The sequence below is a fragment of the Botryllus schlosseri genome, chromosome 2, assembly GCF_051294905.1.
Source record: "Botryllus schlosseri isolate E-star chromosome 2, Bs_hap1, whole genome shotgun sequence".
Classification (NCBI taxonomy): domain Eukaryota; kingdom Metazoa; phylum Chordata; class Ascidiacea; order Stolidobranchia; family Styelidae; genus Botryllus; species Botryllus schlosseri.
Genome location: NC_137237.1, coordinates 4845761 through 4858305, shown reverse-complemented (window position 1 = coordinate 4858305; position 12545 = coordinate 4845761). Strand labels below are relative to the sequence as shown.

The window sequence follows — 12545 nt, the reverse complement described above, 5'->3', positions numbered from 1 at the left end:
CCCCTGCTCTAATAAGTCCCCGGTGGCTTTCTTCAGAAACCCGGCTTGTAGTTATACAGACTCCCTTCAAGAATAATTACTGTAAGTTAAGATACCCGTCATATTTATACTTTAACTTGAGCTGCCGTGTCGAGGAGGGGTTTTGGTTTGAGAATATTTTGTGGGTGTCTTTGAAATATAACATATTACGGATTTGCATTCAGCAGTCGGGGAAGTTGTGTGGGAGAATATGTTATCGTATAGCCCAGAGGTTCCCAACCTTTTTCGACTCATCGCCCCCTTTTTCAAGCTCGACATCGATCATCGCCCCCCTCATTTTGTGAACCGAAAAATGGGCATACAAACTGTAATCACCGGCGGGTTGACTAAAAAAATAAAAGGTCAACTTTTCGGCTCGATGTCGAATTTTACACTTTTGCAACTAAATTTTGGTGGGTTGACTAAAATTTGACTCCAATATAGCCGTTTTACCGCGTCATCGCCCCCTTCGCTATTTTCGCCCCCTGTCGCCCCCTTTGTCCATTTTCGCCCCCCTATCGCCCTCTTTGTCATTTTCGCCCCCCTAGACCGCCAAATCGCCCCCTGGGGGCGATATCGCCCACGTTGGGAACCACTGGTATAGCCGCTCCTAGTTATGACGTTGGTTTATAACAAATGGAATAATTTAAGGAATGAAATGCCATTAAAATGTCATTGCATAACTTTATATTTTATAAGCACGACACTATAATACTGATCCAATCTTTGCAACCAGAAATATTACATTTGTCATCAGATATTGCTAATGTACGTCGTATATAAACCATTCGTCGCCCAGAAAAGATCACTTATTACTGTCAACCACATTAAGATATAAATATTTCCATCAAAATATACAGCATTCATATATACTATCTATGAATAACACATAGGCGCATGTTGCTTACTCTTGATTACGTCGTGAAAATTAAATGTGGCTGTTAAATGCGCACTACACAGCTTCCAATGATTCAAGCCTACACGTCCTTGCACGATCTCAGTATTTTACTCCCGATATTTGTAGCGAATAAAAAGTTATGAGAGCGAATACGCCACCTACCTTAATATAAGCGCGATTTATAGTCACCGATTTCATAAGTCCTTGACTATATAGACAAGCAATAATGATATTGTTGTTTCCGTTACATGTTTTTACTGGAGGAGAAAGATGCCTCCCAAACGTTGCACATTTGTGTATCTATATACCGATTGAATAAAGTTTCGAATATGCCAAAATGGAAAATAGTATACGAGTTAATATTACATCCATGTCACTTCTTTTAATACCTAGTAATATACATTACTGTAATTTTGTTGCTCATATAAAACTGTAGCACATAACTTTATTATCTATAAAATTAGTTATTTTACTTATTTTTTATGCGAAGCTATAACAACTTATCTGGTTAACGAAGTGACGACAAAACTGTGTATTTATTTTATTTAGAACTAAAACTGTTGATGTCCATTGCCCATGCTATCGACAACTTTACCTGTGAGCGCGCCATCGTTGTTTCATTCACGTACACAAGCAAAATGGCCGTTCTCATTGTCTATTCGTACTATGTATTCTAAAAGCGCTGTTCGCAGTTAATGCCTAATGTCACAAATATATATAATTCAAGTCGGAGCGATCGTGAAATACTATTAGAACTTCGTCTCTTGGTCAATATCGCGCACTAAACTAAACTTGCGACTCTTCTAGGTCTCGTCTTCCGAAAGTATTGATGATAAACTGATAGAATGTCTTTTGAATATTCGCGTCATGATACTAAACAACTGAATATACAGCTGCGATATGAAGTCAGCGGAAAATTTCACGTAAATTGTTCCCATCCAAACGCAGCCCAAGACGTCTTCTCGTAGAGTATCGGAATACAATCAAGGCTTAACCAGTCCTAACGCTGGTGTGATACATCTCCTAAAAGGATTTTCTTTCAACCGGTATGCATTGGGTGCTGTTGAAAAAGATATGAATCTAATCCTTTCGCAAACCATTACCCTTTCTCAGCAAACACGAGGCACGAAACATCCGGTACGATAGTAAAGCACCTTGAAAAATCATTCACTCGATCGCAACATAATAGGTCCAAAAATTAGTATTTCGTAAAATACCGTTTTGTAAAGAAACAAACCAAATCGCGAGTCATTCGCCCGGGTTCGCCTTGCCCTTTTCCGCCATCCATCAAATACATAATTGCTCGTATCGTCGGATCGATACGCGTGGGTAAGGCACGATCAAATTAGTTCAACCTCGACAATTTCACTTATTTTCGAACGAAATGAGACCGTGGAATATGTTTTGAATGGGCGAATCTTACCCGGTTCAGGATTGATATTGCGTTTCCGTGACACAACGTGCCCCAAATGATATTCTGCAACTAGTACACCACCCAGGCTGATCGTCATAACATTGAATTTAGTCATAATTACGAAAGAACACTTAAGGCCTTATTATATCTCGGTAAGACGAAATTGATCAGAATTTTCAAGTCATGCCCCACAAACGCGTAACGTATACTTTGTTTGGCGAATTTGTGTAGTCCAACCGCTAATAGTATTTTTCACTGCGTCTGATCAATTATCTTCATGTCATCGATAGGTTAACGTAATAATGTCTTCTGCGGCTTGTCATCCGTGAAAGCCAGCTAAACACCGCCAGTGTGTACCAAACAATTAATTTACTTCCAATCACGAAACCGAGCCCCCGAATCGTAAAATAACTTGAATTAAACAGCTATTGGTCATAATACTTGAAAACGATAATGAGTAACTTTAAAATTAACTCGTACCTCATTCAACCAAAACATACATTTATACGCCGCCATAAACAATTTATGGTCATGGACTCCTAACGCCATCAAAATTATACACATGTATATAAAAAGAGTGGACCACCAACAGAGTGATTGTGTTTCGAACAAGTTTGCACAGTTTATCATTTAACGTGCAAGACAGGCCATTATGCTATGCAAACTATGAAATAACCGCAAAGAAAAGACAAATAACATTAATTAATGAGACTTGATTCACAAGGGAGCGTCGCCAGTTCGAAAAAAGGTAAAATTATCGCGACTTTGATTGAGTCAATATGACCTTGCTATACTTGCCGCGAGCTGATTGCCGTTTCAATCAAATTGTTAAAAATGTAAACAAGCAATGCGGCGCCGATTTGTTGGGCCCGTTGCATCTCTATTAGCTCGAGATTCAAGACACACTAACCCACATAAATCTAACAAAGAACAGTGTTTTAAAGAACTACATCGGATCAATGATCTGTCTCTGGGCCTCGCTCCGAACAATTACGGACTACCATTACTGCATCTTTTACCAATCTTATTGACTGCACAACGCACTGAACTCTATTCTCCATTTTGGCCAATCCCTGTGTGCCTGTACTCTTCCGTGTCGGAGGATCAAAGAGTGAAATCGCCGAAATTTCTATGACCATTGAGTTTATTGCCTTCCTTCGCATCCGTCCGCTCTTCGTTGCCTCGCCGATATTATACGATCCCTTTGAACTAGAGAAAAGAGTTTAAAATACAATAATAATCGCAATGGGGAGGGAGCTCCGTGCGAGAATAAAAAAGCAATAGTAACTCTTCCATAGGTCGTAAAATCGGACGTTTTGGGTGTTTATTGTTCCCGATCGGTGTAACGACCGTTGGAGATATCGGTCTTCCAATGTGTGTGTTTGGTTATCTTTGTGCGTTCCGAACGCTTTTGTCTGAACGCTTCGCGGATAGCATGAATTTCTTCTGGCGCGTTGAACTGCGTGCCGTGAAAATAACACAGCTACAAGTCTTTCAACCACGCAGAAAAGTGCATGAAGAAAGAAATGTAAATTTCATTTGAACACTATGGTATTCTTGCATTCAACCCCACGTACTTAATGTGTTATGTAGCTTTACAAGTGACGGGCAAACATCAGCTAATGTGATTAATGAATGCGTTTTAGCATCCATAATTAGACACAGCGACGGTGTAATTAATGGCCCCGCGCGACGTCCTGTGTTTTTATGTATTCTGCCCGACCGACGAGAATTTATGGCGTTCTATTGTGCCAGTGGTTATACCTTCATGTTCTCTGTCCGGTTGATTAAATAGGACGAAACTGTGTGGACGGAAGTAGCCTATATGTTTATATATTCCCGGCGTATTTTATTCACAATGTAATATATTTTATAGGCGGGTGAAAGGTGTTGTGTGGTATGTAACGGACGAGTCGGGTATGCTATTCTCGTGAATGTTTACGGATCATTTCAAAATTCCGTGACAGACAGCGTGCGGATGTGGAAATTTATTGCAAAGCTAACAGTTTTCATAATCCTTTTAATAATCCTCCGCGGATCAACGCTTGTCATGTAGCTGTGGAGGACTTGTTCTTTCATCCGCGTAGTTTGCTCATCCCGTTTCCTCGTGACTACTTCATTAAGCCGTAAAATAACGAGAATGATATTTTCCGGGCCGTATTTTGATCGTATTGAGAGATACATTCTGTCTCTGCATCAGCGTCACCGAAATAATTAGTCAATATTTGCAATAACGTTTGCTTGCTCTTCCTCACTAGTTTGCCGTCTATTACGAATATCTTCCCAACACCGAACAGATTTATGGCTGTCACAAGGCTGTAATTTCCAACACTAGATATACACTGGTTGACTTTGCAGATTGAAATAGCATGGCAGCCAGTGCATGGATAGTTGGATACAGATATTCCTCCGAAGATTTTCGATTTGTTAGTTACTCTGGAATGCGTCAGGCGAGCTCTTCACTGTAATTTTTAAGTAGATATATTCTGGGCGTTCGCATTTATCTCTTGCGGCCTCAGTTTACTTTATAGACAGCGGAAGTATTTCCGTTTGACATTCGTCTCCATTTGATTAACTTGATGATTTCGCGTGTTCCGGGGCTACGCATCCAAGGCTGAATTTCTGAAATATTCTTAACGTGACGCAACTAACTATTTCTTTTATGGCAGTCGTACGGCCGACGGTACTGCAGAGTTCACCTTTCGCTTCAAGTCCAAACCTCCCCTATAGATATCAAGTCACTAATGGCGGGATTCAGGGAGAGAATTTTTAGGAGACAGCCAATATTTTCGTCAGATTTGATTTGTAGAGTAAGTCATCTTGACACGTGCGAGCTTGATTTTGGTATCGTGGGAATCAACAGTCGATTTGCCTGTAAATGTCATTGATCGCACCGACATCTAATTGTTTTATGCGACGAGTTCAAAGCAGTTGATGAAAGCTTATTGTATTTTATTGGCCTTGTATGTGATATTGAATATTGATAGAACAACGAATATTCATTATGACTTGAGGTTGAATATGATATTCGCGCACTGTCGAAATCTTTAATTGTAACAGATGCAGACGCAAATTTAGGTCGAGGCTAACCCATGCTTAGAATACTGGCTCTGAGCAACGTGCTAGGCATGGCCGTATCTTTTGGTTTGGGATGTAGTATCAAATGTATAGTCTAAAACGGTACGTCATATGTAATAACTTTTTAACAACTACTTTATTACGTAATTTTGAAAAGGACAGGAGAAGTCGTAACGTCATAAATCGCACGCAAAATAGGTCCGAATTCCCCGAGCGGATGTTCAAGACCGCAGTCTTGTCACAAACAGCTCAAATTTACCTTGGCTTACAAGGCAATTTCTACCACTGACTACTCAATCCTGAATCAATATGACGAATGTAGAATATGTACCGAGCACCGAGGTATACTCATCTATGACCAGGCCGTAAGGTCATGGCTGTTATATTTTTACCAATCGTCTATGTGTTTTTATGACGTGCACGCCTAGTTAAGTTAAAACGGTAACTAATGGAAATTCCGACAGGGGGCTCTGAGATGATGCGATGATCACGTTTTCTCGAAACATGAGTGCACATTTTACAGCAACATTTGTGCTTGAGTGTAGGGCGATTGCTTCTAGGAATATAATTTACCATCGAGGAAGCAAGCGATACTTTGTCTAGCCGCTTTCCGTTCGAAACAGTGACATAGAAGACTGTATTAATCAAATAGGGTTATTCAAAATACACAAAACGGGCATCGTTTCTAACAACCGCCTTCAGAGATCTGTAGCACGGATGATGAAGACTCTGCTCCGAATAATGCAAGGAGTTTTCGTCGGTACTTTCAAGTTTGTGGCTTGCCCGAGAGGTAGCTCGTGGGTAATTTTTCTTTCTTCTTTTTCGTTAATTGTTCCTCTCCATTTGCGAAATCACGGGCGAAACAATACGCATTTACGCGATCGCCTATATTGGGCGCGATGTCCATTTTGTTTTGTTTGCCGTGTCCATCGAGCAAGCACCGCTGTCGGCATATGACTGGTGCTGTGTAACGACAAACACCTTCTTGATCGTAGCAATGCCAGTCTGAAGGAATGAAATTATCAGATGATTGTACTCTAAGGTAGCAGGCGGCTTCGGAAAATAACATTGAGGAGTGATTTCAGTTAGAGCGCGAGCAGCGCCTTTGTTGGCGGTTTGTGAGGTAACATAAGGCCATTTTATTGAGCGCTAAATATTTACTGCTATTCTACTGGTCTGATTTTTCTGTGTTCAGAACTAACCATATACGTTGCCGAATATCGTTATTCCGCGGTTTACTGCTTTGCGGGTCTTAAAACAAAACTAAAATTGAAGCAGAAAAGAGCTAATTTCATAAACTATGTCGACTTTTATGGGATACAGTAGCGGTTATGACCCTTTATACTGCACGTCCCAGGCGCCTATATCACTATGCGTGTCTGAGTCTTGGAGGCCGAGCACATTGAGCGGTAAGGGAGAATATTTCGCAGCGCCTGGAGTAACAGGGGGACCGTATCAGTACGCCGCGCAAGTCCAGGACCCTGTTAAGGAACCGTGCTTAGTCGGGTCTTCGAGGGAAGCGATTGTTGCAAAAAATGAAATTCGATCTCACAGACGGTGCCCGGATACTGGCGATTCTACAAAATATGGATACGGACCGAGGCTGCCGGCGAATCACGATAGTCCGAAAAATGGATACTCGCCCATGAAGCGTTACGGATTGCAATCGTTGGCCGATATTGAACGGGCGAATTCAGAGTTAACGGAATCCAGTCAGCCTCTCAATTTGGTACACCACATGCAGCAAAGGACGATATCGTGCTCTGACTCGGAAATAGTGGCTGTAGACGGACAACCGCAGCAAACCTACTCAATCCTTAACGATCAGTCTGAAGCGAATCAAAATTCAGGCACTTCGCACCGGAGTCCGGACGGCGCGCTACAGTGTCAAAAATCCGACTCCGAATCGGACATATTTTTAAGCAATCCTGGCGACTGTTCGCGGTACGCCGTTAAAACTGTTTCAAACGACAGGTCTCCGTACCACGTGTCACATACCACCCAGTCGCCGTTCGGATATCAAGGGGGGCTGCCGGGAAACGACTCAGCCTCGCTAGCACGCAATTCAGTACCCGCAGAAGATCGGGCTTTTATGAAATCAGATTTTCGCAACCACGCCGAGAATACGGCATCCGCCCCCAAAAGTGAATATTCCGAAACCAGATGCGCCGATGAGATGACGTCAGAAAACGCGGACCATGACATTCATTATTCTAGACAGGGTACGTCTTCGAGAGACCGCTATTTAGGAAAGTGCCCTCTACTTCCAATGATTCCAGGTCACCCCGAGTCCACTAATGGTTATTCATCTGTGCATCCATACGACAAGAAGATTGCCGACTCTAGAGTAACACAACAACCCTATCAGGGAGCGCCAATGGGATACGAAAGTCAAGCATTCGGTAGGTTTGGTGGTCACATAAACATGTTTAGATTGAGATGGGTCATAATGTTTATTTTCGCTTGTGCAGGTAGTCATTTATTTGATCCAAAGGGGAATTTCGCAAGCAGCTACGGACGGCCTGGCTTCGGCAACCCGTTCGAACCGCACTCATCCGCCTATCCGTCTCCCTACGCCCAGAGAATCCCATATCAATACCCGCCTACTGCATTTCACGGGACTTACCCTCACCCACAAAAACCTGCATTCCACAACCCTCCTCAAACCCAAACGTACTCGCCGGTGGATTACAATATATCGCACATGCCTCCAGGTAAGAAAAAAACTGTTTGGGCGCTGTAGTGCCAAAAAGTGATGTGTGATGTTCCTCGTTACAGCTCCGGATATGATGAGCTTCAGTCAGACGCACTACCCTTCCCATCTCTCGTACAGTCCAATCAGTATAACCCCCTCTCATTTTCACCATTCTCACACGCTAACGACCAGGAAAAGGCGGAAGCCGTACACCAAATTTCAACTGCAGGAGCTCGAAAAAGAATTCCTGGCCAACGAATTCATAAGTCGGGAGCTGCGGTAAGTATTCGACTCCTTAGCGGACTTGTTTACGTATGAGTAACGCTGGGTGTTTTTCTTTCTCGCAACAGACTGCAAATTGCCAAGCGGGTGTTTCTTAACGACAGGCAGGTCAAGATATGGTTTCAAAACAGGAGGATGAAGAAGAAACGAATGAAATTAAGAGAGCAGCCGTCGGCTGATAAGAAGTCGGATGATAACGAAGAAGAAGAAGGGGACACCTGATTGAAAATATCTGCGACCTTTTATAATCGGGCTGCGGAATACCTGAAAACATACCGCTGACTATAAAACCATGAGGGAGTTGAACTCGAAAGCCGAAACGACGTAAGATAATGAATTCTGTCCGATGCCACTCACAAACACGCGTGTCAACGTAACGCAACGCACTCAAGAGCCATATATCAACGTACTTTTTAACGACGTTTTCCTTTTTTTATATATATTTTCCTCTCAAATCTTTATGATTTTATGTGATACGAAAAATCTTCAAGAAATACATTACATTTAAATGTGCATTTGTCGTGTGATACTGCATGTTGTTAGGAGGTACCTTAACGAATGTATATTGAAAAGACAGTAAGCGATTCTACAGTCTCTTGTGACGCCTGGGCGTTCCGCCTACCATGCTGCGCGCAATGAATAGTAATGCGGATTGCGCGGTTAACATATTGATCGAATTGGCTGTTTCGTTTGATCTTCTGCCAAATGCAAACCGCCAGCAATTTTAACAACCGTGGGGTCATTTCGGATAGGCGATTAAAACGTCGGTACAATAGCTACGTATCTATACTGCACTGTATTCAGCGGAGAACTGCGTTACGGCTTGTTATCACGAACTTCAAAAGACGACTGTCTAATTGTTTCATTTAATTGTCCCCCTTGTTGGGACAAACGGCTCATCAAACGCTTGCAACTGTAAGCGCGAAGGCAATAAAATCTTAACTACTCCATTATGACCCATTCCGACACGCCTTACGTTGCTGAAGAATGCATGACAGAAAGGCCAGCTATTATCGAAGCTTTGAATTTGAAGACCAGAGGTATTGGAAAAAAGTAAACTTGTGTATTCCATAACTTTTGTATTGCGCGGCTTACAGCAACAAAGTTCACGAAGTCTAGCACACGATCACGCGTTGAAATTTCAATTCACATTGCCAAGTCTTGATGATGAGTAAGTAGTCTTCTGGAGCTGGCATCTTTCAACTGGTCCACCTCCTTTTTCTGAAACCAGCGCATGGTAAAATACCTCTACCCGTTTTCCATCAGCGATGGCGTTTACATCAAATAAACTCACTCCTGTCAAATCAATTTCAAGCATCCATTTGGTCTATACATGCGCAATTGAGGAATCGCGTTGTAGCATTGGTGAGGGACGCACATCTCGCGATCATATATTGAATCATCCATCAACCAACTCGTGGTATTCTTTTCTCTCAGAAAATCTGAAATAAGGAGTTCTCGACAAGTAATAATAATACACTATCGGATACAGATATATACCAACATTCCCCCCTATATATTTACTTATGCATCAGCTAATCGTATATTCTACAATTTTTAGCATTTGAGTAGCGGAAATTAGGGGTCTACGAGATAGAGCAAAACAGAAATAGTGTATTGCACAGTCATGTACTTTTTTAAGCTTTGCGTACCGGTTTCAGGCGAGCTAACGCAAAATTGCGGTCACCCTGGGGATAAGACTTGCGCATTTATTCACAAGTCTTACATAACAGGGTAAACGAAACATTGCTAACTATATAGATAGTCTTCCATAATTCATTAAGCTTTAGTACCATACCGCCAACCATGGTCAACAACGATCCAGGGCTAACTTGGTCCCTGGATCACCATTCGACACTGTTAAATACCCTGTCGTAGAAGCTTGCGGGAGGTCGACAAACAGGCAGTCACAGGTGTGGATCTCTGGCCACGTTCCACAACTTGAAACTACCTAGCTGTTTGCTCCCATAAGTGAAACATAACTATTCCACGCTGTTCACGGTTACGGCTAAGCCACAAGACGGGTTAATCGTCGTTACTGCTGGGCATTTCTAGTTTTACAGACGGCTTACATTGCTTGCGGCATGACTCTATCCTGCTCTGTATGACAGTCGCCCCGTTTCCTCCAGCCCAAATAAATCGAAGTAGCCTATAACGAATTTAGTGATCCAGATGCATTAGCGTATTTATTGCCAGCTGCGTTACTCATAATTGGCGGCTGCTATATTTGGATGGACTGGACGTTTCTCATGCACTCAACCTTCTGCCGACGAAGTCATCGGTGCACGTCAGGTGTTTTCGAAATCCCGTTTATTTGCGAGAACTGTCATCGCGACCGCACGGCTACGCACAGCTCGCTACCTGACTACGACAAGCGACGAGGTACTTGGGTCACATCTCTAACCAGGATATAATGCGAGGCCGTTTATTTGCATATGTTTTACTGCCGCAGAGCCTTTCCCTGGCGAGTACGGCACAATGCGTTTCACGGTGGAAACGAAAGAGTAGGCGATATTCCGAGCTTTACCGTTGAATGGTTTTACTGTATGGTTAATACAACGACCGCATACATTAATTTCTTTCATGTGATGCCTTCGACAAAAGAAATCCGCGGTCCCGTGGATGCGAAATTTTGTGGCACCTCGTAATGTCGTCTTTTTTATTTGCCCAAAATGCTTGAAAATTTTATTGCGCTTCGTTCAATGGTCGATCCGGAACGATGTATAGTCGAAGTATGAATTAAATTTATGAATTGTTACGTGTCAATGATTTCTAACAATATGATTTTATAGTAGCGTAGACAAGGAGAGATCAGTGACGCCCACTGTGATCCCAATATTGTGACGTCATCATATGGCATTGTGACGGCATATCTTACATTTATTTTTGGAAATTTCGCGTCTGCCCTGGAATATGTTTATTGTTTATCAAGATCGTGCATGCCCATCACACACTTATCAGTGTGGGCATATATTGTCAACGATCGCTGTATTTAGCGCGTTCCGGAATATAAATAAGCATTGGCGACGAAAAAATTTCACCAAAACCCTTGGTTATCAGAAAGAGAAGCCCATATATTTCTGAACTCTTATTTACATCGTCTATAGGCCCAGGTAAGTGTCCGATTTCAAAGACTACTTCAAGTTGTTTCGACACCTTCCTATATTTTCATTCTGTAGCAGTCTAGTTGTGTTTAATAATGATTAAATTACTATCAAACTGATTCTGATACTGAACTACGATATTATGCATAGCCGTTCTCGCATGTTATCGAAGGATTTATGCCGTTCGGTTATTGCAAACTACGTTTTGTGTTCTGGGTGATTGCCTTCGAGAGTCGCGTGGATTATATACTATGCATCAGCTGAAAACTTGAATGAGACATGATCTCATCGTCTTCGCCGAGTGATTGTTATGACCTGCTGATCTTGTTTTCTTGTACAGAAGATAATAATAAACTGGCACGCGTGTTCGGTCAAGGTATTTGATTTTCGCACCACTCTCCAGTTTTGCCATGTAGCTCGCCCCGCTGCAGTCAGGACAAAGATGCCGGTCGTACTTTATTCCCAAGTGCAATCCGAGCAAACACTCGATATCTTACTAAGGCGCACGAAGTCAATGTGTATTGTGTATTCAGACGGATAACAATTATGTATATAATAAGTCGCAATATGTAATGTTTTCTTCTGCTTGACGATGTTTTTCAGCATTTTAGTGAAATATGTACACTGTGCAGCATGCAATATCACAACAAGAAGTGAATATAACGTGGATTCCTGTATGCACTGTGTTATGGCGCTCAGATCAGAACATTAACCCCCGCCTTCGACGGATGATTTCGTTAATTTTTACTCGCGCGCGTTGTCGATTTCAGAAAACTGTTATTTCATACCGACCGTTGCTCAATTACTGTTCAAACAGGTTTGCTATGAACTAATAGTCTAAAATGGCGAAGAAAGATCCCCGCCATTTTTATAGGCCTATTCATCCTCTGTCGTCATCTACGCCAACGAATCGCACGGGTATGATTTATGACGGACATTTCGCTGCCTGAGAAAAGGAATGTTATTATATAATGGTCCGACAAAGTCACCAGCAAATGACGTCGGTTCACATCACAATATGCAATTATCACGCATCAGACACGTTGTCTAATGCAA

General features: G+C 42.2%; 1 protein-coding gene and 1 long non-coding RNA gene across 2 annotated transcripts; one reads left to right on the top strand and one right to left on the bottom strand.

Moving 5' to 3' along the window:
• The first annotated feature begins 5245 nt into the window (after positions 1-5245).
• LOC145433110 (uncharacterized) lies at positions 5246-8847 on the top strand. Its single transcript, XM_080310047.1, has 4 exons — positions 5246-7814; positions 7884-8122; positions 8187-8382; positions 8454-8847. Exons 1-4 carry the CDS (start codon positions 6709-6711, stop codon positions 8605-8607), a joined length of 1695 nt encoding a protein of 564 aa, XP_080166173.1. The 5' UTR covers positions 5246-6708; the 3' UTR covers positions 8608-8847.
• Positions 8848-9444: 597 nt separating this feature from the next.
• On the bottom strand, positions 9445-11455 carry LOC145433112 (uncharacterized). Its single transcript, XR_013913046.1, has 2 exons — positions 9680-11455; positions 9445-9606 (listed from the first exon to the last, which is right to left on the bottom strand). It is a non-coding gene; the product is annotated as an uncharacterized LOC145433112 (long non-coding RNA).
• Positions 11456-12545: the final 1090 nt, after the last annotated feature.